This window comes from Leptosomus discolor, chromosome 17 (assembly GCF_034619465.1).
Source record: "Leptosomus discolor isolate bLepDis1 chromosome 17, bLepDis1.hap2, whole genome shotgun sequence".
Lineage (NCBI taxonomy): Eukaryota > Metazoa > Chordata > Aves > Leptosomiformes > Leptosomidae > Leptosomus > Leptosomus discolor.
Genome location: NC_141407.1, coordinates 13,563,529 through 13,591,527, shown reverse-complemented (window position 1 = coordinate 13,591,527; position 27,999 = coordinate 13,563,529). Strand labels below are relative to the sequence as shown.

At 35.7% G+C, this 27,999-nt stretch overlaps 1 protein-coding gene across 1 annotated transcript; it reads left to right on the top strand.

Moving 5' to 3' along the window:
- Positions 1–27,999, top strand: SYCP2 (synaptonemal complex protein 2). The gene is made up of 43 exons (XM_086474661.1): positions 1–24; positions 711–851; positions 1,092–1,220; positions 2,024–2,128; positions 2,673–2,697; positions 3,628–3,713; positions 4,553–4,641; positions 5,188–5,222; positions 5,856–5,998; positions 6,078–6,130; positions 7,149–7,194; positions 7,428–7,523; positions 7,999–8,059; positions 8,611–8,759; positions 9,620–9,694; positions 10,167–10,322; positions 11,357–11,456; positions 12,661–12,779; positions 13,771–13,843; positions 13,949–14,006; positions 14,748–14,884; positions 15,241–15,338; positions 15,850–15,968; positions 16,771–16,801; positions 17,411–17,475; positions 17,586–17,643; positions 18,332–18,387; positions 18,921–18,969; positions 19,082–19,256; positions 19,648–19,715; positions 20,722–20,901; positions 21,703–21,889; positions 22,328–22,578; positions 22,695–22,865; positions 23,619–23,709; positions 24,291–24,449; positions 24,791–24,918; positions 25,567–25,661; positions 25,743–25,842; positions 26,606–26,664; positions 27,006–27,084; positions 27,516–27,572; positions 27,925–27,999. Exons 1-43 carry the CDS (start codon positions 1–3, stop codon positions 27,997–27,999), a joined length of 4,251 nt encoding a protein of 1,416 aa, XP_086330787.1.

Below are 27,999 nucleotides of genomic sequence, written 5' to 3'. Positions count from 1 at the left end.
ATGGCAGCCAGGAAGGAAATGCAGGTATGTGCTTATGGACCAGAATACGAGTATTGATTTCTTTAATTACTGCCTTAAGTCACTCCTGGTATTTAATTACATGTGAATTTGCAGTGTGACAAAGACTGTGATAAGAAGAAATTTTCCTTTGATGTAGGTTCGTGCTAAGTAGCTGGGTAGAAAGCAAGAAGAATTGGAAGTTGTATTGATGAAAATATATCATATGCATTTGACATACCTGAATCAGTTGGGATGATACTTAAGATCAAAACGTTAAATCTGGTTTTAACTGATTTAGAAAGAATAGAGTGGCAAAAGAGCTGAGGAAGGCAGTAGTCCTCACGTATATATTAACATCTTTTAAAATCACTAATAGATACCTTGGAAATGCAAATATTAAATGTACTAAGGAAGGGTTATTAGCACAATGAGCACTGATGTAAGCATCTATTTGTAATGTGCAGAAGGAAAAAACATTCGGTTATGGAAAACTGGCAAATAATTAAAAACTGTGCATAAACATTTGCATGACCAATATATTAATATAGTGTTCTGTACTTCAGGTTTTACATTTAGTGATTTTGTGATTCAAAATACTTGCTTAGAATGCAGCAGGTGATTGTGTGAGACCCATCTCAAACCTTGTTAAAGCAGTATCGGTCTTAAGCGTACAGTGATAAAGTTGCTCTGTTTTCTTTTATTGTTGACAGTTTGAAAAGTTAATTGATGAAGCTACAAGAAAAAAAGATTTCCAATTATTAGAACAGTTTCTGGCAACAGAAGACTGTGAAAATGTCTCTCACAAATGCAGCAAACAGTTTGTCAACAAATTAGACAAGCTTCTGTGTCTGGTAATGTAATCGTTACATCAGAATCAGCTATACTGTCATTGTAATAGCCCGAGAAAGATTTTTTTGATTTGGCTTGGTTTATATCAGCAGTTCATTTGAAAAACTGAAATAAAACATAATGAAATCTCTACTGCAAGCTGCAATTAAGGTGGCTTTTGAAAATAAAAAGGCACCCAATTAATTAAATATAGGTTCTTCTGGAACTGTACGCTAAAGCTTATGTTATAATTTCAATTTCAGGGACTTGACAAACAAGAAGTCAAAAGCATTTCCACTTTACTAAATTCTCTTCAGAAATGTGTGAAAAAAATCAGCATAGCAGGAGAAGATGGGCTCCCAGCAATGATAAAATGTGGTCTTATTGGAAGGATAAGTAAAACCATAAAGCATATGTGAATTTCTAAAGAAAATTTAAATAAAATAAGAACACAACGTGCCTAAGTAATGCTTCAGTGCTGAACAGCTTTGTATTTGATATGGTCCTTTATTGTTTCCAAATTGAGAATTTTTTCTAACTTTGCAACAAACATTATTCAGATTTAAAAGTTTTCTGACAGGTGGCTCCTCATAAAGTAACGCTGCTCCACCACAGTGAAGGTGGTGTATGGCTTAGATAAGCTTACAGCAGTTACAACAAGATGATAGCTTTTTGTATGAGCTTGCTGTACTGCTTTCAAGTCAGGAATTGGAATTTTCTGGTGCAGTTTAATAATTTATTTTGTTAATACTTGCAACAGCAAGATATTGCTTTGTAACTCAATAAATATACTGAAAAATAGACACCTTCCTTACTGCTTTCACCAGCGATTCCACTGAACAATTAATGGCAATGTCTGGTAACTTCATGCTTGTATTCACACCTGCAAACACACTTTTTCACTCAGCCTCTATCCACTTTCAGCTCTTTTGTCTGTGATGGCAGATGTAAAAGTAGATGTCGAATTTTTGTGTTAGAGAGTCAGCTACCGAAGTTACTGACATTAGTTTGAAATCACCTACGTTTGTTTAGCATGAGTGAAAAATTTCAGTCTGGGGCTGAAGTACGCTCAGCAGAATGGTAACATGGTTGCTGCTGTTTTAATCTTTGTATAGTTTATATAAATTTAAGTATAATATGAACTATTGTCCTTTTTCATGCTATTAAAATAGATTTTCTTTTATTTTCCCTTTACATGGTTAATTGGTTTGAAAAGGTAAAAGGAATTTTGATCCTCAGTGGAAATGAAAAGAGTGAAATGCTTACAAATCTGGCTGAAGATTTCTTCAACATGTTGCTGGTAAAAATATATTGATAATAAAATCCATTTTGTATATTTGTCAAAATAATTATTACTTGTTTTACAACAAAAAGACTTTCAAAAGTATTTCTATTTAATGGTTTCTGAAATAGATTCTAAGTCTTTTTGGATAAATAGCTTCCTGTATTCATACTTGTTTTCTGTTCATGATTAGCATAATGAAAAAAAATTAAACCCAACAACATGAGTGTTCAATGAAGAAAAATAATTCATCTTGGTCTAATTTTGTTTACATAAATTATTGGCGTGCTAATTCGAGGACCCCAAGTTTTTAAGAGCTCTTAATTTTTTTCTGTTCATAAAAATTTTTGCCATTGGGGAAATAATTTCCATAAATTTAACTGAAGTATAATTTTGGGAAACCACTCTTGGTATTAAAAGAAGTCCCTTATGTTCTTCATTAAGGATGAAATAATTTTAAATTCTGAAATGCTTTTTATTACTCACTTTAGGTACACGTTACCTGATTTTCATGCTGTAACATTAACAGTGTCAAAACGATGTGTTTTGTTTTTTATTGTAGGCTATATGTGATAGCAGGCCTGAAGGTGAGCTTAAAAAAAGGTACCCTAGATACAGTAGTGAAAGTGTTCTGAAAGAGACATTTTAAAGCAATCAGTGTTAAAATGACTCTTATTACTTGTGAAGCCATCTTGAGGCAAGGTAGTTCTGAGAATAACTTGTATAACGAGGGTGGTACAAAGTTTCTCAGTGGGCTGTAAATACACCACCAGATCTGTGTGCTTCAGCTGCTACCTGTAACAGAAAAGGGCTTATCCTCCAGAGGACTGTTCTGCAGTCAAAGGACCACATTTCTCATTCACGTGGAAAAAGCTTGCGTGTCAACTCTATCTTTGATTGTTTAATTTGAGGTTTCTCTACTGACAGTCTTCCTTGTAACTTGCTGATGTCAGTAATAAAAAAGCAGGGTAGTTGTCTCCTCAGAGAGGAGTTTTTCATAAAAAGAACATTGTTTCTAAGCTGCTGCCATAGCTCAGCGTAGCACACTAGTCCTTCTTCATTGACCTTGTTGTCCTGAACGTCACACCACTCTTAACTTTCAGTACAGCACTGGGTAGAAGGTCACTACAGACCATTGTGCTGTCACGATCAAAATGAAAGAGTCCTTTCCTTGTCCCCGGGAAGATAAATTCCAGGATCTGAATTATATCTGAGAGCTAAGTTACACGATTGGTCTGATTATATTTTAAAGGTAATGATCTCATGCCCAAGGGACTTAACGCAGTGGTGTTCAGGAACAGAAACATCATAAAGAGCCATATTTACTATAAATTGAAGTAACCATTCTGTCTTGCATTTAACCATGAAGCTTAAGGTGATTATCGCCAATCCCATATGGAGAGGGAGGCGTACTGTATTTTATTTCCAAAGGAAAATGAATCTTTTTCCAAATGCTGATGAGGGGACACCCTAATACACTCTAGATAACTCTTTCTTTTTTTTTCCCTATTCATTAGGTAAAATGCAAATACTAGAAAACTTTGCTCTGAGAACATGTACTCTCATCGCTGATGTAAGAATTAGTATTTATGTTCAGCAGGAGGTAAACATTCTTCTTTCTAAGCGACAGTTTCCTGGTTAGTGTTTTAACAGACTTTGTGAAGATAGTAGTTTTCCTGTATAGAGAACGTTGTAGGGCTTTAGTATCAGCAGGATGATTTAATGTTTCTCTGGGAATGTTTGTTGTTGTTTATATGTTGGTGTTTTGTGGGGTTTTTTTTTTGAGATTACTGACCTGTAATTTTTGGTTTGGACAGTAAATTACAAAACAGTGGTGTTTAAATTCTGGTGAAAAAGCTGTATAAAAGCGTAGGAAATAATATGCTTTATTACAGCTGCTATAAATAGGATTAAGATTGCTGGTTGTAAATTATTTAGATAATTGCAGGAAATTTGTATACCTTCCAGTGTACTGCAGATTTCTTCTATATTAGTTACCTGAGGTTGTCAGGTTTTTCTTCCTCTCTAAAGAAAGGGAAATTTACAACAAAGTCTTCTGTAGAGGCTACATCCCCAGAGGAAAGGCTTTTTAATGCAAATTTAAGCTATGTTTTAGCCCAGTGATCAACTGCGGACGGAACTCTTGTCTCTGAAAGGGGTTTTTTCCTGTATCTAAACCGGCCCATAAGAAGCATAACTCTTTAGCTTTAATGTGAACATCAGTTGTTAATGTTATTTATTGAAATTGAGGTGATTAACAGTAAGATAAATACCACTTAAGGTCAGATAGAACTCCTTGTCTTTTCTCGTATTGTAATTATTTAAGCATCTTATTTTCTTCAGTGATACAAAACACATTACGAGGGTCCGATATAAGAATAACTTAAACTTTATCAACTTATTTTATATTTAATCTTACTCCATTTTTTCCATTCTTCTTAGGTAGTAAGGAAACTTAATTTAATGCTTGACAACATGCCTCGAGATGCCAGGAAAAAGATATTTTCTACAAAGGAGATACTGAATGTCATGTAAATAGTCTTCACTGTAATTTTATATCATTACATCATTTGTATGGCTGGGAAGGCAATTTTTACTGAGGCTGTTTTACAATGCATACCAATTGGTCCCTATTAAACTCATTTTTGCAGTTGCTATTGTGTTGTCAGCGTTAGTGGGTGTGGGCAGGTTTTCTCCTCGGTTATTCTCCATTGCAAGCTTAAATTTACCTCTTTCCTGATCTCGGTTAGGCTTCTCATCCCAGTTATCTTAAAATACTTATTTAAAAGAACACGTGTAAAGCACAGTGAAGCAGTCACTGGAAAGATGAGTTATTACATTGGGATTTTTTTTTAACAGCATTTCAAAAAATAAATAAAAACTGTGTCTATCAGGTGATTCACTTCCCCAATTGCACTTTCAGGAGTATCTCCTTAGCATAGCGGACGCAGCCCTTTCAAGTTTAATAGTTTAGTGGAATCAGGGTTTTGTGTCGTACATTGAAAGCTTGTAAGTAAATAAACTTTTCTTCTATGGTTTGCTGTCGTATTTTGATGAAACGTTACTTTGTTTGGCAGGAGTGACATGGGGAGGAGGATTTTGGATGCTGGAGGTGAGCATGGGACTTAATAAACAATTTAGTATTGAGCTTCTTGAAAACTACATGCAGACCTATTAACAACCCAGAGAAGACATTTAGAAGCTGCAGAATGTTGCAATTACAGTCCTCTGAAAAATACAAATACAGCATTAAAACAGTCTGCAAACTGGAATGTTTCAGGTGTACGCAGTGTATGGCTAGCTCTTCAAAGTTTTCAGTCCTTTTCTTCTCTAGAAGTTAAATTTGAAAACAGCAAAAGCTCATGAGGAGGTCAGTCTGAGAGCAGTGACCTGCTCGCCGTGTTTAGTAGTACTGTCACTTTCCTCAGGGATCGGTTCGGTATCCAACTATTTCCCGGTTCAGACAGGTAGAAGTTAAAAACTTCTTGTCGCTTGCTTATATGCCTAGTGTTGCTTATTCCTTGAAAGTTTGGTTGAAATTTCATTTTGAAACAAGTTTTTTAGTCATCTGTATTCCCGTAGTTCTTTATTTATATATCCTTTGTGGGTTATGTATTTGGATGTAATGTGAGACGTAATATGAAATGTTCAGCACTGCTTGTACCAGTTTCCTACATAATAATATTTTTTCACATCAGCAATGATCTTTAAAACTACTATGCCTGTAAAATGTATTGTACTGCAGACTATGACCTGCAAGTAGCCATTACGGAAGCTTTATGCAGAATGATATCAGAGAAGCAAAGAGGAGAACTGGCATGCCGGTGGTTTCCCATGGAGTTTGTGTCCAATGCATTTAAAGGCATTAAAGATTCGGAGTTTGAAACGGTGAGTCACATGAAAAACATTTCCAGGGAGGTAAAGTTTCATTTTACAATTCTTTTAAGAAATTTCTGTGTTTTAATAGGATTGCAGAAAATTTCTTAACCAAGTGAATGGCATGCTTGGAGACAAAAGAAGGTAAAACTGAACTATTTTTAAAGCTAATATATTTTCTTTTTTGGATTTTATGACCATTCATCAAGACTAACCTTTGTATCACAAAAACTAGTTTTGGGAAACTCTGAATTAAAATAATACAAGCAGATAAGACTAATATTGCCATGGTATAAAGTCAAGGAAACACACAGAGTTAAGGTATCTTTTTAGAAATTAAATAGTAAAGAAATTGAGCAATACCATGTTTTGGTACATTGTCACTGATATTAGCTGCTTATCAAGATGTTAATCTTATGTAATTCCCACATTTGGAAAGAAGACAAACATAATGTAATTTTCTGATCACCAGATAATAGCCTGAAGAAACTATTCACTAAATAAAGAACATTCATTTGAAAAGACTCTTAAACAATAGAAAGCATATGCTACCCTTCCTGTAATAAGTGTTTATAAGGAGCTAGTTTTTGTAGTCTGTTTTGTTCTGTTTCAAAATCCCCGAGGTGCTTGTAAATTCAATAAACATAGCTAACCATAGCTAGGAATCTCTTGCCATATATATTCCTTTACGTATTGATCTAGGGTATTTACATAGAGATAATGATCAATGAGAATATCTGCTAGAGAAATAGTACATGAAAAAGAAGAGAAAAATAAGAGCTTTTTTCTTACTATTTGATCACATGCTCTGCATGTTGCTTTTTTAGGTCATGACAGCAAAGACATTGTCTGGTATGTCTTTGTATCAGGTGAATATTCAGTTTGAATACCATTGTGAAAATACCAGCAGATAAACTAGAAGTAGGAACGTAGTGACAAGAGGTCCGAGACCACTGCTTCAATTTTAGGATCTATAAAATTTCATGTGATCTCCGCTGGGGAGGAAGTGCAGTCAAGTGGCTGCTCTTCTGATTGCTGTGATCTCTTAGTCTCCAGAGCATGCAAGTTTTGTGCTGAAAACAGAACCCAGTTGCTGTGTTCAGATATGCAAAATTTATTTACAGCATTTTAGGATACCTGACAAAGTATCTTTTTCTTACAGGGTTTTTACATATCCGTGTTTATCAGCAGCTCTTGGTGAATATGAGGTAAGTCACAGGCTTCAGCATATATCCACAGATTTTCATTTGTGCAGCTGAAGGATTTCTTTGCCTTTTAGTTCAGAGAAAATAAGGATAAAATAAGATTTTTTTTTTTTACAGGAGTATACAGATGTGCATGTGTTTAAAGTTTCTCAGACTGTAACACAAAGCTTGTTAGCCGGTATAAGTCATTGCTCTCAGCTCTTACTCTTTTATCTTTTTGTTTTGTTTTGTTTTAGCTACAGATACCATCGGATGAAAATCTTGAAGAATTTTGGATTGATTTCAATGTTGGTAGCAGAAGCATATCCTTCTATGTGGCAGCAGATGATGCAGTAAGCTATTTTTTTCTGTCATACTAGATCATTTTGAGGCAGTAGATACACATTCTTTCACGTGTAACAGATTTGTTTCGCAACATCAGCATGTGGAAGTTACATGTGCGTTGGAGTGTGAAGGCGAAGAAGTGGTGTGGATGGGGTGTACATATTTAGATCAAACAATTTCAAAGTAATGACTTTCTAATACTGTTTGCGAACAGTTTAACATATGCACACGTGAACAAGAAGCACTTACAAAACTGCAGTTGCAATTTTTATTGAGATTCAACTGTTTAATGTCTCTACCAAAGCTCTTCCAAAACATTGTTCGCTGTTATCAATGAAGCAAATGTTCATTGTCACTCCTTGTAACAATGGATTTTAAAAAGTTGAAAGTTTGTCCTCACTGAATAACTTTCTGATCACTGCACTTCATTTAATTCTAATACAATGCCTTTCTAGCTTTAAAAATATGTATTTTTCATATAAGGATCATCAGTGGGAAACAGTCATTATACCAGAAGAAGAGGTTAACCTGTACAGCCTTGAAGGTATTGGCACTAAAAACGTGACAGTTTGTTACACACTGACTTGGATTTTCAATTTGATTAATCCTAAAGTACTGATTCATTTCTCAGCAAAGCAAAATTTCCCCTTAAAATACTATAGGTACTGGTTTCATTAGGGATAAAATTGCACTGCAGTCACATTTGCATTTTAGGCATGCAGGTGTGATTTTATTAAAATGATTTTAAAATAATGTCTTATAGTTATTTCAGTGCAAAGTAAGGCATAAGACAATGACATTTAATAATGTTCCTTTTAAACTAGTTAGAATAGTTTCATAAATATCTGTAATTTGTCTGCAGCTAGAACAAACAATCTTCAAAGAAAATTCTGCAGGATAATATACAGAATAAGTGTTTCTAAAAGATTGAGTCTTGAATTATTTAACTAATAAAATTTGCTGTAGGTTAGTGTGAATTAGATAAAATACACATCTTAATAGCTGAACTGAAGTAAGTTTCACCTATTTACGAACATTACATGAGTTGTCGTTAGCTTGTAATGAAACTGCTTTTCAAATATTATTTTTGTACAGAAAGAGATTCAAAGAAATTATTAACAATAGATCTAAAAAGCCCAATGAATGTGGGTAGTCAAGAAGGAGAGAAAATTTTTTTATATTTTGATTCTATCTTGGAAATCAAAGATGTAACCGGAAAGATCTATGGATTTAGTAAATGTAAGGTAAGATTTAAACAGCTTTTTGAATAGTTTTTTATCAATTCAAAATAAATGCCTTCTTGTATAAACATTGTTATAGCTGTGATTATTGGTATCTATTTACAGTGAGAGTTTCTGATGAATATCACCAGTACAGAACAGCATTTCTCCCATAATTTGTTAAGTTTCGGTAAAAGTGCCCAATAAGGACGAGAGGTTGCACTGGGGAGGTTTAGATTGGACGTTAGGAAAAATTTCTCCACCGAAAGGGCTGTCAAGCACTGAACAGGCTGCCCAGGGAAGCGGTGGAGTCACCATCCTTGGAGATATTTAAAAGACATGTAGGTGTGGTGCTTGGGGACATGGTTTAGTGGGGGACTTGGCAGGGCTGGGTTAAGGGTGGGACTTGATGATCTTAGAGGTGTTTTCTGACCTAAGTGATACCCTAATTCTAAGATTTAAAATTAATTGCAATAAAAATTTACTGGCTGGGAAGGGATCACCATAGCTTAATGTCAAGCTCTGCGTATGCAATATTGCAGAAACACAAGAACTGGATGCTTACGAGTATGGAAGTCTTTCAGAACTGATTCATTAGCTATCCCATTTTGCAGTACGCTTACCACTCTTCTGAATTTACTCATTTAGTAAGAAATTTTTAGCAAGCCATAGCTTACTCCTTACTGCTTGTAACAAACTACTTCGCCATGGACTCTGACTGAGAAACTCATGAGGAATCAACTGCTATGAGCTTGTAGAATCTTTTTTTCCCCTATAACCTGACTTTAGGCACTTAGAATCTGACTTAAACATTTTCTTTCCATTTTTTGTTTATGAAAGCGAGCAAAGTGTGTATTTTACATAGATTATTACTCATTTTGTAGGGCTTTAGTAAGAAGCAGTCTGCATCAGTTGCCAAAACAACTGTACATGTTATCTTTGATGAAAGCGGCTCACAGGTACTTTACTTCAGTGTGCTGAGATGGTTGTTTTCTTGTTTTTTGTATTTAGTCTGATTATTGGCTAATTTATGATCATTCACCATAAAAACAAGGACTTCTAAAATGCCTGTAAGTAAAGATAACTGTAAACCAGTTAAGTGATTTCCAGGAGGTGTGTATTGTGTATTTGGGGAGATGATGGTAAGATTAATATCCAAACCGTGGAATACTTCGGAGGAATATACACAGGGGAAGTTTTTGTGTGACTTGTGATTTGGAAGCCTGTCCTTGTTAGCAAAAATGACCATTAGGTTGGATGCTTTCAAACTAAAAGTATGTAAAGGCTGAAGTTTATCAAAATCTACAGTGAGGAATGTGTTCCTTAGGGTAAAGAAGTTGCTCTGTGTATGTTTGTATGAATATAAAATATAAAACATAATAAAATCGAAATACTGTATTAAATTTTTTTAAAATTCAAAATATTATTTAGGCTCTGGTACCAGAGAGTCAGTTGTCACCAGGTTTGGAAGAAAAATCTGAAGAAGAGGAGAAACTCAGTACGTACAAAACCCAGCAACGTCCTGGAACTTTGGAGACTCTGAATAAAAATAACAGTCAAGAAAAATGCAGAAGTGGTTCCTCCAAGGTAAGTAGGAAACAGAAAAGAGTACATAAAAAATACAGGTCAATTGAAATATTATCATGTTTTAGGATATTAAAACCCTGTTATTTTACAGTTGCAGTATAATTAATACAAGGTTTGACTGTTTTTCTTGTGACTTGACACTAAGCTGTATAAATCCCTTTGCAAAAAAATTTCTCGTTATGTATTTAGAAACTATAACTGACAAAAGTAAGAAGGAATTGTTAATGTTCTTTAGAGCATTATGCTCTGAGAATTCTCTTTAAAGAGAAATGTTTTCAAGACGTGCTTCCATCTTTTACGGTATGCGAAAGGCTAGTGTAGCCTCTGGAGACTTACTAATGATCAGCAATAGTAACAGCTGTACATAGAGACAAGTCCTGCAGGCTCGGTGTTCACAAAGACTGGTGATCACGGAAAAGCGCGTGGTTGTCAAGATGAATCCTTGATCCTGGTTATTCAAATCCCAGTTCCATGGGACTGCTCCTAGGCATAGTGGATTCTCTGGTTTAAACTGAGAGGAGCCCAGTTTGTTAAGCCTGGTGTTTGTTTTGCCCCCCAATCACTCTAAAGTTAGAATGGTATTATGGTTATGCTAGGACTAACTACAGATATGCTAGGGATGGGGGGAAAGGTGAAGCGGTGTCCCCACGTCTTCGTGTGACAGACATGCAGTGCATGTAGTAAACCTGTTCCAGAGGTTCTGCTGGTGCATAGCTTGTGTGGTAGCTTCGCAGAAACTCCTGGGAATCATCTTGGTTACTCTGGTTGTTAACAAGGGACAGGATTCATCCGTACTTCATGGAATTAATTTAGAAAATGACAATCACTGATTTCAGTTCAAAAACATTAGTTTTAAGTATTATATAATTGAAGTATTTTGGTGAACTTTCTTTAGAAGGGAACTACATAAAAATGATGTTACACTGATGTGTGCAGCAACAGCAATTGATGTTCCAATAATAGGAAGTGTCTAAATCTTGTGTTGTCATCCTTAAATCTGTGTATCATGGGTCAAGTTTTTTCTGTTCCTCAAGATAACTACATCTTGTAAGAGAAAGGTGTCTGAAGCATCTGTGCTTATTCCTGGAACCACAAGATTTTCCACAAGGAGCCCACTGGTATTTGTTAGCACATGTAAGTTTACAAGTACTTTCAGGGTAAAAATATGCTATAAATTGTCTTTGAAACACAAACATGAACTGTGATCCTTTGGAGAACTGGAAATGATAAGTAGACCTTATAAAATCTCCCAGCAGGTGTTTTAAACTCGTGATTTTTAAACTAGGCCTCTTGCTACTCGTCCACAGACGTGGTGCAGGATAGTAGCTGCACGTGCATTCCAAACAGCTGAAGGCCACCTATCTGTTTTACTGCTGCTGTCAGTCAGCCGCTTGGGCTGGAGCAAGCTGGGAAGTCAGCAATTAATTGGAAGACCCGAAACGTTGGTGTTTTTTGGTCTCTCTCCTCACATGGTCTTGATTTAAAGAATTCTCAGCAGTTAGTGCTTTTATAGCTGTTGCGATGGAAAACCTGCATTCTTCAGTGTGTGCACCTATTGCTTTTACTGTTATCTAGAAACTGCCTGTGTTTCTTCAAGGGGCCGTTGGTTATATGGCTAGTGAGCCGGGGGGGATCCGCTGTGATGTTGTCACAGGTCCAGTGCTACTGATGCTTACGTCAGAAGTGCTTCTTGCAGAGAAAAGGAGAAGGAAGAGTCTATTGAAAATAGTAGTCATCACTTTCCTACTAGTAGTCTTACTGTGATAAATACCTAATACTTTCTACAAGGGAGTGACATGTAAGACAAAGACCAGCAGAGGCTGGAGATACAGCTAGTGGCAGAACAGCGTGACTAACAAACTTAATTTTCTTGTTTTGACTGTCTCCAGTGCATCAGTATCCTTACTTATGTATATCCATCTATCACATACAAATTAAGAGTAACAAGGGCTAGAAAAGAAAGAATTGTCACATTAGGATGGAACAAGACAGAGAACTTTTGTAACTTTTTTATTTGGATTTTAACTGCACGGTCTATTCCAGCAAAAATATATTGCAGTAAAATCTTTAGATAGGCGACCAACTATTTCCTACCGGAGCATGGCTTCCCTCCAGACATCCGCAGTCTGTGGGCTCATTAAACTCCATGTAACTTAATTGAAATCAATAGCAATATAAAAGGTACCTAATGAGTTGTATAAATACTAGCCAGCTTTAAATAAAGTTTATGGAATAGATGTGGTCATGGGTTAAACTCTTCATATTGATGTCACAGACAGCACAGTAATCATTGTAGAAGAAATGGTAGAATGCTAATGTGTCTCTGGTTTGTTTTCAGCCACTCCTTGTAAAGGACGGTTTAAATTACCTTTGGAAATGATGAGCTCTGCTGAAAGGTCTAACAATAATGCAATAAACGAGACCAGAACAAAGAGTTTCTATCAAGAACCTACTGGAGTATGCGTGGCATCTGTAGCTAAGTCTTTTACTTAGAATAAGATTAACATTTGTTCTAATTTGTTCCTAATTCATATTTTGAAGAGCTAGAGTTTTGCAGTCAGCAACTTGCTTTTAGAAAACAGTGTGTTTTACTTTATTGCATGTTTTCTCATCCTCTGTATTTCAGGTTTAACATGTCTAAAGCCTGACTGAACTCTTAGAAAATTAGCTGACATTTGCATTCAGTCATCAACTCTGACCCCAGAGTTAACTTACTTTTACTAGAACCACAGTTCTTCCTTTGTGTATAGTATGATAATGGTGTATGCACAGAATCTCAAATTAATTATGCAGTGTTGAAAATAATCTTAAAACATATAATACATTCAGCCATTGTTGTGAAATGTTAATGTCTTCAGGTTACAGGATTTATAGCCTTGGGTTTAGTGCATTTTTGATTAGGCATTTCTTAAACAAAACTGCATAGGTGTCACTGAACTGTGGTTTGAGTATATGTATTTTTGCTTCTGTTCTACCTGAACAAAGACTTCAAAGTAATATTTTTATTTTATTTCCGGTTCTAAATGTTTTCCTGGGTCAGGTTCAGGTCAAATCCTAGACTATGGAATTCTGAAGCATTTTTTATGTAGGTGTACCTTAGGAAAAGACTTTAACATATAGAATATGTAGTTTAGAATATTTCAAGTGTAACTTTCTAGGAGAATTTTACTACATTTGCTTTTATGAATTGTAATTGTTGATGTTACTTATTACACTAACTAGAGCAGGCAAAGATGTACACCAGACAATGAGTTTTGTGAAGTAGAACAGAAGATCAGGAAGTCAAATATCAGAAATGAGGCAAAACGATCTGAAAAGGTACTGGAATCAGCAGTTCTATGAAATGAAAAAACACTTTCATATTTTATTAGGGAAAATATGAGTCTGCAAGGTTATACTGTTTATAGTCCTATGCTAATATTTCCTTTTGGGTGTTATCCCACTGTAGCAAATGTGTGCTCAAGAAGTTTTAGAAATTGTACAAGAGGCAGAAATTGAGGCCACACAAAAGCAAACTTTAGGCAAGTAATTTTACAAGTGTTGATAGTCCTTACTTTTAAAATTAGTTTAATTTTTTTCTGTTTCTTTTGTAATAATAATGGATACCAAATTAATATCTCATTTAGGTGAAGCGTTAGATATTGTTCCTGATTCTCAGCCACTAGGGAGAAGCGACAAACCTTCGTAAGTACTGGGAAAGAAAGCTGAGTCACTGTTGTGGTCACTCACTTTGAAGGGAGGATTTTCAAATATTGCCAGCATTGAAGTTCTGTTGCATAGTTCCAAAAAATGCCGGAATTTAATTGTCTTGTCTTCCCTGAGAGTTGCATTAAGACTTGCTGGCTATGTAAGTCAGATCACTTTTATTATGTTGCTTGGATTTTTTTGTTCTGAAATTTATGGCACCAAACCAGAACTTTTATACGTATTTACTAAGACTGTTTCATGAACAATACTCTTCTGTTGTCTTAATCAAAGACTTTAAATTCACGAATCTGTTTATGAAAATAGTACTCATTAACATCATCAGCATAGGAGTTTAAGCAAGCTTTAGTAGTAACAAGGAGAGTAATTCTTTCAGATGACATCAGAAGGTAAAATACAAATGACATACTTGTTTACGTGAGTGAATTGTGCCATAAAAAGTAGTAGCTTTGACACAGCAGGGTTTTTAGGTTTAGGGTTTGATGATGGCTGTAGAATATTTTTGCCTTTTTGAAGCTGACTTAATATGTGCTTTTCTGAAGGTTTGCTGTTTTGCAATGCGCTGGTTAATTGGGCAGCGGTAGCAGTCTTGGGTACCAATGTAAAATGCATTGGTATCTACAAGATACCGCTATCTTCCTGGTTTGGGGTGCATGTTTATTAAAATTAAGACTCACTTTCAGCCATTGACTGATGATAAGATGATATTATCTTCGTTAGCCTGTCCGGTCTTTTGGAGAGTTCTTTTGATAAAACCAAAACATGGACAAAAAGAGCATGCTCTGTTCCGGAGAAGAATATAACAACGAGTGACAAGCAAAAGCGAGATCCTTCATTGGCACGTGCATCCCATCCAGGTTATATGTTCACACCTTGTTACTGTTAAGTGTTAAAAATGCTTCAGATTGGTTTTTAACCTGCAGCTGTGCTTCCCGCCCCCCACCCTGGCCCTGTATTACTTTCTATTGTTAGTGAAAGAACTGTGAAACAGAAAGCATTTATTCAATTTTTTGAAGTATCTCTCCAGATGAACAAAAAAGCAATTTAAAAAAGAGAAGAAAGCCAAGAAAATTAAATTGATACCATGAGGAAAGAAAACTGCAAAATACTTAGTGGACAGTCAGAGTGTTAATCGTTTGGAACAAACTATTACGTACAGAAGGGAAAAATATTTAAACTACTACTGAAACATCATTTAAAACTTTTCTTTCAGCTCGAGAGTCCGAAGCATCTTTGCATTCTGATTTTACAAAAGAACCACCTGATGATCTCTTTAGAAAAGAGACTGCAAATCCAAAACAAACACAGACAGTGAGTTTCTTACCTTTGTTTCTTTGACTTGCTGTTAATAGAATTGTCTAATTTTCAGTGTTTCAAACCTTGTTTTTTACTTCATTTAGTCACAAACTTATTTTTAATTGACTTTTCACTAATACAGGGTGAATTAAATAAATGTCAGCTTCACTGTTTACTTTTTCAGTGCGACCTGTTTAAGATCAGTTTAGTCTGAATTTTTTTAAAATCGTCTTTTTTAAAAATAATTCTTAAATAACCACCAACTTGTGCTTCTCGTGCACTTCTTCATTCACTTTTGAATGTTACAGTATGCAAAACCACAACATTTAAAACAAAATATCTGCTAAACTGATTGCTCACTGTTTGGGCAGTACAAGGGAAAATGGTTTTCACAGGAATGTGATTTAGTACATCCAGACAACATTTAATGAAGTTCAGGTGATTGTTGGGAACCTGTAGTTCTGCTTGCAGCTTTGCCCGTCTGTTGAATGGGCTCAAAGTTGAGTCTTAAACTCTGTTTTTCTAGAAAACAAAGTCTAAAGAAATGACAGACACGACAAAATCACTAATTAGTAAAATCAGTGACAGATATAAAGTAAAGACTGATGAGAAAAGCAAAGCAAGAGACTCCTTGGGTTTTAACAGGTAGGATGTGAACTATTGACTTCTGTGTGTATTCGTTGTGTGCACGTGGCTTTGGGATCTGCCCCTCTGTCTGTCTGCAGTTGTTTCACATCTGCTTTCATCTGAACTGTTGGTTCACTTCTGATAAACCCTGTTGCCCTGAACAGCTCCAGCAGTTCAAATGACTACAAAGGCTGTCAGAAGCATTTCGGTGGTCTTTCGCCCATTCACTCACTCACAACAAGTTTCATGGAGATCAATTAACTGTGATAGTTCATGGGCACTGCACGTGTTCGGTGGCTCCGTCCTGTCATAGTTTGGGGGTCAAACTTGGATTCAGTCATCAATTTTCTGATTATTTAAACTATCCAGTTCTCTCTTCCTGAAAGAGTGGACGGTTAGAGAGCTTAAATTTAGGAAATTATTAAATAAGATAGTTGGTCTTTCCTTGCTGTAGCTGATGTTTGGAGATGTACTTTGCATATAATTCCATGCTCTCTGTGTTTGGGTGTAACTGGATGACAAAGGGCTGGAATAGTTCGGCTGTGTCGCCTTTGAAACCTTTTGGTCAGGGACTCAGAAGACAGGCAGAACCTGCAGTATAGCTGTGTGATCTGGAATGAATTTTCCTAGAGCACAAAAATGAAAGGGGCTGATCTCTTAATCCCCTGGGGCTTTTTATTTAAATACCTGAATAAATTTAATAAATAAAGTTTATTTAAATGCCTGAATGTTGTGCTGGATAAGGCTTTTATTTATATAAGAAGTATTCTAATGCATATATTCTAATTAGCATTTAACAGAATGTATCCTTATTTTTTAGGCCACTTTTAAATAAATCCCGCATCTCTAAGGTAACATTGTTGCTTTTATTGGAAATTTTTTTGGTATCAGATACATGTATGTGTGTGGTGTTAGGTAGCAGATGTAAAGCGAAAGTCCACAAATATCACTGCATGTTAAATATCTGTAGATGTTACTGTGAATTATGCGTTGACTGTACAGACTGAAAAGGCTTTTTATGCATTATGTGGAATAATATTTTTGCAGGCCACTATCAGCCAATGAAACCCAAGTTAATTTCTGTTTCCATATTATGTAATTGAATCTGTTCCTTCTGAACATGGCAAGGCTAAATATTTAGAATAAAAATATTATAGTAAATGAGATTATAGAGCCCTTAAATGGGAAATAGCCAGGACACAGAAATTAGTATGTGGAGATGGGAGGGGGGCGGTATTCTGAGGTTCTGCAGACACCCTTAAAGGATAAATTCTAAAAGACTGCATTTCTGCTAGCTCTTGTCCCCTCTTGCCATATTGTACCGTTGCTAATCAAGTGGAAGTCTGAGCAGCTGCTAGGTTTTTCCATATGTTCATGATGAACTTGATTGTTGAGACGACAGTGTGTAGGCATGCATAGTCCAAATTTGACACATGAATTAACTTTTTATTTATGTATAGGAAGAAGTTCAGGATAGAACCCTAAAAACCACTACTTTCCTTAGTACAACTGCCAGTAATATTATGTAAGTAGTTAAAACATTTTTTTTGAACAAAATTTCTAATTACCCATACCTAACTTTGTGAAATTTTCATTTTTTCAGTCACAAAATGTATCTCTGTGTCTGTTTGACAGGGATGATGTCTACAACTTTAACATCAGTGGGTTTGATGAGCCTACAATAAAGCTTGGAGTAAGAATATAACTGAAACTGATACTTTATGAGTAGTATATAAAGGAGCTTAGTCAACTTAAATTACGTCTACTGAAAGTACAGTTAGCGTCTAAAAATTCAAATTCTATCACTGAACTAAACTGTTTGCCGTGTAAATACCTCCGTCACTCTCAAATGTATAATGATATTCGCTGTCCTAAGGTTCTGGGCACTTAAAACATATTATGATGTTTTCCTGAATTAAGGATAAACCAATCTGTTAGCAGTATCATTAATTTTAAATTATCCTATTATCCTGAAAGCATTATTGCCATCCTTCCAATCCCTGTTGTAAAGACATCTTTGCGCAGATGTTTAAGTAAAAATAAAATCTAGCTAAGATAAAGTGAAAGACAACAAAAGATAATTTTGCTTCGTATGGCTCAGAGGAGCCTGCTGAATTGGTGACGGTAGTGAAGCAAGTGGATGAAACTAATGTATTAGTTTGAGATATTGAAAGATTCAGTCAGTTCCGGTTGGTTTTAACTATCAGCTCTATTCTGAAATAATTTCTAAGATAGAAATTAATCATTGTAAGTTAGTTGCAGAGTATAAAAACTGAGAAAAAAGGCTCTTAGCTGTAACTGTCTGATGGCCTGTTTAATTTGGTTTAAATTGTATAAGAAATGAAAACCTTCATTTGTTTCTTATTTATTTACATTTTTAGGTCCGAGAACTGTGTGTTACTGAACGGAGTGTTCACACAGATCCAAACAAAAAAGGGTAGGGATGTCATATTGTGTCCTAGTCTGCTGATTATCGTCAAGAATAGCACTGTCTGCATTCTCCAGCATTCCGTTATGAAAATCCAGCAGATGTATGCATGACAATAACATCTTGACTGTATTGTTTTTTCAAGCAATAAGCATAGCTGCTGTGGGCTCCTAGGGTGTTTCAGGATTTTCCTTTGGGAAGCCGATTAAAGTAACAAAGAGTGTGTTTCATGGAGAAACCAGCTTTAGTTCTCTTCATGGAGTACTACAGGGATATAAACGCCTGAATGGAGGGGGGTAGTTTTCTGTTAATGAGCAGCCTGCAAGGGGCTGCATTGTTACTGTGTGCTCTTACTGATCATTAGCAAATAAGCACATCCTTCAGGGTTTAAGGTGAACAGATACTTCCAAAACGGATGTGAAAACAAAAGTAGGTACATTTGTTTGAATCCTTAATCCACATATCACATGAATAGTAGAAAGATTTAGGACAAGTATTTTTAAATGTATCATTTAAAGGTGATTTTTCTTTTTCTAATCAAGGAATGTGGATGACAGTAAAACTAGCACTGAAGTGAAAGGAAGAAAAAAAGTAAGGCTCAGATTTTTGTGGATCAGTATCCTGCCTTTAAATACCAATGATGTAAGCGAAAGGTACATTAAAAGTAAATCAATAACTCAGGAACATCTTTTGGGTTTTGTAGACTAGAAACAATCAAAACAAGAAACATCTCTTTAGTGACACAGACACAGAATACAGATGTGATGACAGCAAGACAGACATTAGTTGGCTACAAGAATCAAATAGAAAATCTAAAGCCCGGTTAATTGATTACAGTCGAAATAAAAACGTGTGGAAACCAATAAGCAAAGACAAAAGTAAGAAACTTTTTTTTATTTCTTAAGAATGCTGCAATAAGTTTGTCCATAGATATTTACTGCACAGAATGTAATGTGCTGTGTTGCGGATACAGGATGGTTTTGTTGTCTTATTTCCAAGCAGAAGGAATTTTCAGATTAGTTCTAATAATTTATAAAGGTTGATTTCCAAAAAGTCAGTATTTTAACATGGAAAATTACTGGAGGGTGGGACAGGCAGAGGTTGTTGTCAACCGACAGACCTTTGGCTTTTTAAAATAAGGTTCTGAAAGCAGTTTATTGAATCAGTAAGTTTGTGGGCCTAAAAGCAATTCCATGATTTTAGAGCTGAAACTCCAAATGTCAACACTTGAATATTTTGCTGATTTTTTCCAACTTTGTGTTGTAACAGCAGATAAATTCCCTGAACCTGCTTGCCATGTAGATAAACCTAAAGGCAAAAATGCAAATAAGAAAAAGGTAAATGTCAATTTGCAACTAGATTTGTAATACATATTCAAAATGTCTTAACTCACTACAGAAACTGGTTTTAAACATTTTTTAATAAATATGTGCCATTTCTCTGTGCTTGTTTCAAGATCGTTTGCTGAATACAGTTATTCTTTTCAGGTTCTATAGTCTTTTTATGTAACATATGGCTAATTTCAGGCATAATCACAGAATCATGGAGTGGTTTGGGTCAGAAGGGACCTTAAAGATCACCCACTTCCAACCCCCCTGCCATGGGCAGGGACACCTCCCACCAGACCAGGTTGCTCCCAGCCCCATCCAGCCTGGCCTTGAGCCCTGCCAGGGAGGGGGCAGCCACAGCTTCTCTGGGCAGCCTGTGCCAGTGTCTCAGCACCCTCACAGGGAAGAACTTCTTCCTAATATCTCATCTAAATCTCCCCTCTTTCAGTTTGAAAGCATTACCCCTCATCCTGTCGTTACACTCCTTGGTCATGAGTCTCTCCCCACATTTCCTGCAGGCCCCCTTTAAATACTGGAAGGCTGCTACGAGTTAGAATGATTATTACACATTGATACTTTTCTAAGTTTCATTACTTGAAATTATTGATTATGTTTACTGCTTAATAGCCATCTACTCCACTGAGTATGCCATTAGCTTTTCAGCAGGGCTTTTCATGTGCTTAATTGAATTTTTTAACACCTTGGAGGTTATAATTTCTTTAAAAACCCACTTCAGCTTTGCTATAGTTCAAAAATGGTGTTTATTTTGCCTCTTCACTTCTTTGACTCTTACATTCCTGACTGCACTGTGCCCTATCTACAGTGAAAATTGTCTTCCCAAAATGCTTAGTAGACTGATAGTTGGATTCTCTGAGCTTTGGTAAAGTTAAACTTTTTCAGTTGTTTTGAGATAATGGATTTCAAGTAACTAAAGAAAGTTACCTGCCACTTATTCTTATGTATGCATTTATTAAACATTCTGATATAAATTGAAGATGTTTTTATTCTTCCAAAGATAAACAAATGTAAAAAAACGAATTCAAGAACTGATGAAACGATAGAACAAACCACCAGACAAAAACGACCTCGAAGAGCAGCATTAGCAAAAAATTACAAAGAGCCTTCCAGTTCAGAGTCAGAGAGTGAAAGGGAATCTGCAGCACGCACCTCTAAGGAGGAGAAATCCAAAATACAGGTATACACTTGCACTTCATTCTTAAAAATCCATTTCTGCCATATTTTTCAAAACAAACTCTGGTCTAATTTGTACTTAGTACTCCTGAATTTTAAGCACCCAACGTGAGCAAGTTGAACTGACTTTTATTTATTATTAGTGCCCTTTTCTAATTATGAGTATGCAGCTGCTTAGAAAATCAGTCCTAAATAGTCTTCTGTCATAATAGTATTTCATTTTCTATTTATGAAATTTATTCTGCTGCAAAGAACTACTGTGTCCTTTATTTTAAAAACTTAACGATATTTTGAAAATGTCTATTAAATGGGAGGTTTTAGTGAGCCAAATTTTGTTCTTTTAGATAATGTGATTTTGATAGTGCTATGCCTATCCTCTGTACAATAGAAAATGCTGACTTGGTAGAGGGGATGTCAATACGTTTGCTGAATATCAAAATAGGATTTTTAGTAAATTAAGCAATGATGTTGGCTGCTAAAACTTTTTCATTCTTTTAGCATAACACTTCAGTGTATGTGGATAGGTCTCTAAAATTCACTGATTAGATCTTGAAGCATCGGCAATTGTTTCCAATAGTACAGAAGTTCGTAAGAATAGAAATTTGGGTCTTGAATTAAACAAACTCAATGCTTACTGATATTAGGACACCTGATACCCTTATGAATTTAAGTACTTCTAATGATGTTCCTTTTTGGACCTTCAGCTTGTTAAGCGGTACATATAGATCGTGTGCTCTTTACCTGCATATAGATACACTTCTGTATGTTTACAAATAATGTTTGTGTAAACTTTGTATTTTAATAGAAACATACGAATGGGAAAACCAAGGATGATAATCAGCAAAAGGAGCTCCAGAGTATTGCATCTATGGAGCCAAAGCGAGTAGATAACTATGTACATAAAGCTTTTATTAAACTAAAGAATTCTGCCGAACAAAAGGAAATTGAAATGCCTTCACCTGAGAGTCCTGCATCTCTTGAGACAATGAGATGTAGGTATTTTGACTTTTAATTTATACCAATCCTGTGTCAAAATTTGGAGGTTGAATGAGGGTTATCACAGTAGTACAATTTTACATTTATTTCGTGCTTTCAACATGAGAGAACCCCTAATTCAGTGTGTACCACGTAGTTTAAGGAAGTGTATTAATATGTCACTATTACCATGTATAGGCTGGTACAGTTACTTGACATCAGCCTGGTACAGAAGTGCAATACCTACGTGTTAGAATGAATCTGGAAACTGCTAAAATAGCGCGGAAAGTGCAAAACGTGCCGGTGTGGCAAGTCGTGTGCCACCACTTAAAGCAAAACTCCACACATCTGAGACTTGCAAATACCTAGAGTTGGAACAGTTAGCCATCTGGGGCTTTAACTTACCTTTTCCTCCTTTCATTCCTCATGCTGACAGTTAAGTAACTGTTTTCTAGGTGCTGAAAGAATATCAGAAGGCAATGTTAGTCAAGAGCATAGTTATGGTGAAAGATCACCTGGTCTTCAGGAGTCAACACCAGAAGAAAGGGAAATGTTAAACTTTGAGAAAAGAATCTCTCCCAATAATTTCCGTCCACAAAAAAAGAATATTCCAAGTATATGTCTCAATCAGTCCCCTGAAGCAACTGTTAAAAAGTTAACATTTGGAAATAAAAGTTTCTCACCAGTTTTAAGTGAAGCGTCTTTGGTAAGAATATTAACTTTACTTTACAATTATTTTATCTGAAATTGTTCAGTTCAGCTGCCAACTGTTGTGTGGTTTTGTACATCTCCTTTCAATAATGATTTTTTGTTAACATGTAGCTCAGCTTAACGACACGTAAAACTGTCAGTGGAAAATGCGCGAAGGGATCTGTAGCTGAAACGTGTGATAATGATGAAGATCCAACTTTCAGACGTTGCTTTTCAGACGTGCTTTCTGTTAAAGGAGAACTGCAAGGTATCACTAGACCTATCACCAAAAGTAAAGAGGAGGTATGTTACTAAATCCTTTGCTTTTCAGAAGAGAGCTGCAGCTTTTTATCTATTTTATCTACTTTACAGATGGTGAGGTTGAAAGGAACCACGTCTGTCTTAATATTAAACGCTATTTGTAATGTTTGCTTGTGAGCTGCTTGGAAAAGCCTACTAGTTAATTTTTAAATATTTGAGATAAATTAGGGAATTGTTTATCATATGGATACAAGGAAAGAATTGTATCCCAACAAGATCAGTTACAATCTTAAAAAATAACAGGGAGTAAATATTTTCCTCTTGACTTTCAGTAAAAAGTAAATTATTTTTCACAAATTAAAGACTTGCTCATGGAAGAATTCTTGAGGTGAAAAAGTGCTCTCATAGTTATAGCGTTCATGTACTACTCAATACAACAACTATTGTAGCATTGGCAAATAAATAAAAACTGCTGTATACCTTTTTTTTTCTGGTGAAAAAAGCACTAATGACCACTCTAAGAAGTAATTTTGTTCGTGTCCTGTTGCCAGAAACAGACCTGATTGGTCATTTGACTTACTGCTATCAGTACTTATTAGTGTGGTGAAGAATTTGTTTATTCTTTCATCTAGTGAGACACTAGAGTAATTCATAAAGTGATTCATTTTTTTTTTCCTTACTGTAGTTGTGTTCATGTCCCTAGTTTAATGGGAAGCAACGTAAATATGGATTTCTGATTAAGACTTCTATAGCGCTTTAATTTGGAAGCTAATAAATCAGTGACTTTTCTATTAGGATTGTGAACCACCATCTCCATTGTCCGTTTCCAGTGGAAGTAAGGTACAGTCCTGGAGTGAAGAACCTTATGGCCCCGTGCACAAGTCAGGTACAAACATGGAATTTAAAGCAGACTCCCTGTGTGTCTCCATAAATGTTAAGAAAATTGTTTATTTGGCATAAAAATGTGGCCAAGCTTTTTAATATTGTTTTCTTTTACGTATTTTCAGTGTTATTCCATTTTCATGCTCTTTCTCATTTCTCTGCTGTTTCAGTGACCCCCCAAAAATCTGCAAATTTGGCTCCAAAATGCAGTTTCTGTAACGAGTTAGTTGCGCTCTTAGGGAAGAGTTAGAAACATTCCCACTGATACTGGAAAAACCAGGGGCAATAATGGTATGCTCAGGAAAAGCGGGCTTAGGGTGAATCTCTTTAATAACCAGGTCTTGTATGGGTCAGAGTTCTGTGTTCCATTGAAGTCCTGTTGTTCATTTACATCAAGTTCTCATATCTCCTGAACGTGCCCTCCATAAATGTAATGCTTTTTAATGTTTCTATAGCTCTCCAGCTTTAAAGCCAAGACACACACTCCTAGAGTTTAGATCCAAAGAGTCTGTGGACTTTTTTTTTATCCTCCCATTATTTTCTAAAGAATCCTAAAGTGAAGCATTGTTTTCACATTTATTAAAGGACCGACTATACAGACATTTCTCAAACGAAGGTACCACAGTGATACAGAAAGCAATTCTGATGAAGTAGAAACAAGGAAAGAGGAGAAGAAAGGAAAGAGAAGAACAAAGTTACAGCCTAGAAGATTATTTAAAACAGATGATGCTGTTACTTACAGAGGTTAGTTATGGAGTGAAAGTTGACTACAGTTGTGCAAAAGTTTAAAATAACGTAACGAATAAAAGGTTTAACATGAAAAGATAATATCCATAAAAAAGCATTTCACATGTTTAAAAAAAGAAATTTTAAAAAAGTGCTAAATATTTAGAGACTATACCCATTTAAAAAGTCAGAAAATTTGTATGAAAATAGAACCTGGTCTCAGCCATCTAATTGGTGAAATTAATCTATAGATAACAAAAGCTGTTCTAGGCCCTGTTATAACTTCAGGTAGGGTTGGTTTTCATGCCAAATTGTGACATTATATATATTTCTTTGTTTGTTTTGTTTTTTTACTTCAGTGTCTGAAAGCGTATCTACCATATCTGTAAATGATCTGTCTGTTGCGGATGGGGAAACCTGGGAACCTGATTGTTCAACTATCAGTATATGTCAGAAGCTCCAAAAAGAATTTACTAAGAAAATTGAGGCAAGACATATCATGATCACTAGTTATCTGTGCGGGGACATGTGCATATGAATGACAGCTTGTCTTACACCCCAGAGTTTGCTTAGAAGGACTTGAAAATGTGTGCATAGAACTTCACGAAATCATAGAAGTCAAGTTTCCTTTTATGCCTTTTTCAATTTAGGTACCTACCTCTCCAGTGATTTTTCTTTCCCAGGTCTGTTTTATTTCTTATACTGTCTGTTGTTTGAAAACAAGCTTATGTGTCTGAAGGGATGAGCGTACTGCATTTTAATTTTTTTCAAATTATCAAACCCATGAATGAAATATGCAAAAAGGAAAACGTGAGCCTGAATAGTGCGTTTAGTCATCTAAGGCAGCTGTAAGCACGCATCAGTCGTTACTTTCTCTATTTTGAGGAAATATATTTTTTCAAATCATGTACTTCTAATTAAGTTAGGTAGAATTTTATCAAAAAAAATAAACCCATGTTTATCTACATTTTGTTAACAGAAAGCTTTTCCTTAAAGGATAGGGATACTGGGGGGGGGGGGGGAAGGCTCTTTGCTCAGTATGATCTGTGTCCCTGAGCGATTCCAGTGCTAATCATACAGAGTTTTTTTCCTAAAGTGAAAGTAATCTGAATTTAATGTTAAAACACCCTCATAGAGCCGCTCACGGAAAATGGATCATTTTAATAAGCAATCGTTGAAAGCTGCCCATGAGCATTTGACAACAATGAGTTACCAGCTTCATGAATTCAGGTCTGTAACGAAAGATTTATTTTAAAACACTCTTAAAATGCAATTAATACTTTCTAAAAGTAGCTCATTTTGTTTTGGTAGGATCAGGCAGCTGGACAAGTTTCATTTTGCTCTCCTTGAGGAACTTGAGAATTTTGAAAAAGATTCTCAGTCCCTGAAAAACATGGAAAAAGAATTCTCGGTTTGTATTTTAATTGCTTGGTCTTGGAGAAGAGTGTATTCTTATGGAATCCATAGATTATTCATATCATCTTTAACTTTAGATAATTAGTTCTGATTTAAAAATCCTTTATCATTTTGCTTGAAGGTGGGTCAAGTTTCAAATAATGAATTTGAGGTGTTAGGGTTGGCTAATGCTATGCTCTTAGAATTTCTAGGTCACCAGTGTATGTTTTTCTTCCTAGAATAAATTACTCCTCCTGCTTTTACTGGGCTGTTTACCCCTCTTCGTGAGCCTTTCTTTCAGCTGGCCTGTGTTTCAGGAACAGCACGTAGGCGTTTGAGCCCGATTTGCTGTGTGTTCTATGACAAGCCAGTTGACGTTATGGCTCTGCTACTTGCTGTAATGTAAAAATCAATATGCAAATATTCATATAAACACAGGACTCTATTTGCTTTTTTCTGTTAGTCTGAAGGCACAGCTAGGTTATATGGGAAGTCTGATTAACATGTGGTGCGTATTCTTTTTCATCGTTTTGAAACTGTTGTGCAGAAGGGAGTTTTGGTGAAACTGGCGCCATGAAAATAGAATTCCTGAAGTGCCTCATCCTGCCAGCTAAGCTTAGTGGGTTTTTTCAAGTGGCTGTGGTGACAGTGTGACTCCTACCCATTCTGTGCTGAGTCTGAGATTGTCAGTTGTTTTATTCATATTAGAGAGCAGTCAGTTTTCGTTCAGACAATACTAGTTCCTACTGATTATCATCTATTAATATTTTTCTTTCCAGACCTTTTGGAAAAAACATACACATACTTTTAGTACATACATGAAAAATGAGCAACAGAGGTTAGTAGGCTTCGTTAATCCCAGGTGGAGATGTGTGTCCTGTTCATTTGAGGTATAAGTTAGGCCAGCTGCTCTTCTCTGGGCTATATCTCTCTTCCGTAAAACAGAGACAGTAGATGAGATGAGAAAATGAGATTAAAATGTTACATTACAGGGAAAATGTAATCATTTTCCATCTAAATTTCTCCACGTACCTGCTGGACTATCCAGTAGTACCGATGTTGGTAATATTTATCCGTGCTTTTAACTACCAGTAGACTACAAATAATGGGATGTTATTCATGATGGGTGAGGAAGGTCCGTACATAGCAAAGCTGTTGAACTGCCTGTTATTTCTTTAGGATTCAGATTCTTAAAACTGCATTTGAAAAGAACGTTTACCATACTGTCGACTATGAAGAGCATATTTTTACTTCAGAGGTATGAACTTTTGTTTTTCTTGTTTTTAGTAATTTCTTATTCCCTAATTTTACCAACAGGTATCAGAATTTACTTTTTTCCCAAAGGAAGTCTTTATCCTCAGTGTTGTATTAATGCCACATAAATATTTTTGTAGTTTTCCATTGTCATAAAATATCCTTTAACTTAACAATATTCAGATTTCACCCATTAGAAGGTGTGGGCAATTACCTGAAAACTGCTGCCAGATTTATTCTCTATTCTGTGGCTTTTTTTACCAGCGTTAAGCACCCAAGAAAGAAGAACTTTAAAACACACATCCTTTTCCTTAGGCAGGTGGATGCAGGTGCACCTGTGTCTTTTGGTTATAAACCATTTAGGAATGTAATTATCTTCCTGAAAATGGCTTCCCAGTTGTGAGCAGGGAAGATGCATTCAGTATCTTTTCATAGGTGCATCTGATGAAAGAAGACATAAAAGGACTCCAGGAGAAACTTCTTAAAGAAATGGTAAATGAAGCTGTCTTGTCCTCCTTTGTATTTCCTGTTTACGTATAGCTGTTTGACCGCTAAATTACTAAAAATTGTAATTTCTAATCCCCTATCAAAAAAAAAAAAAGAGGCAGATTCCAAGAATTGCTGACACGTTACACCTCAAACCTTATCTGGGTGTTAAAAGCAGCAGGTAGATATGGATGTAGTGTTGTAGTTCGGAGTTGTAGTGGGTTGAATGCTGACGTGGAAAAGAAAGCTCTCATATTTAATATGCTAAAAGCAGCATATACTATGCACCAGAATTACAGTACTTAAAAAAGGAAGATTTTATTTAAAGTCTGTGATAAATGTAATGCTTTTTGCACAGCAAGAAGAGGAACTGTGTAATGTTCGCAGAGCATTGCAGGCGTTGTTTCAACCAGAAGACAGAATTCTGAAGTAA

Coding starts and splice junctions, on each gene's coding strand:
- SYCP2 (XM_086474661.1), top strand. CDS start 1: ATGGCAGCCAGGAAGGAAATGCAG. Junction 22,579..22,694: donor TTTTAAGTGAAGCGTCTTTG/GTAAGAATATTA, acceptor GTTAACATGTAG/CTCAGCTTAACGACACGTAA. Junction 25,662..25,742: donor TACCAGCTTCATGAATTCAG/GTCTGTAACGAA, acceptor TTGTTTTGGTAG/GATCAGGCAGCTGGACAAGT.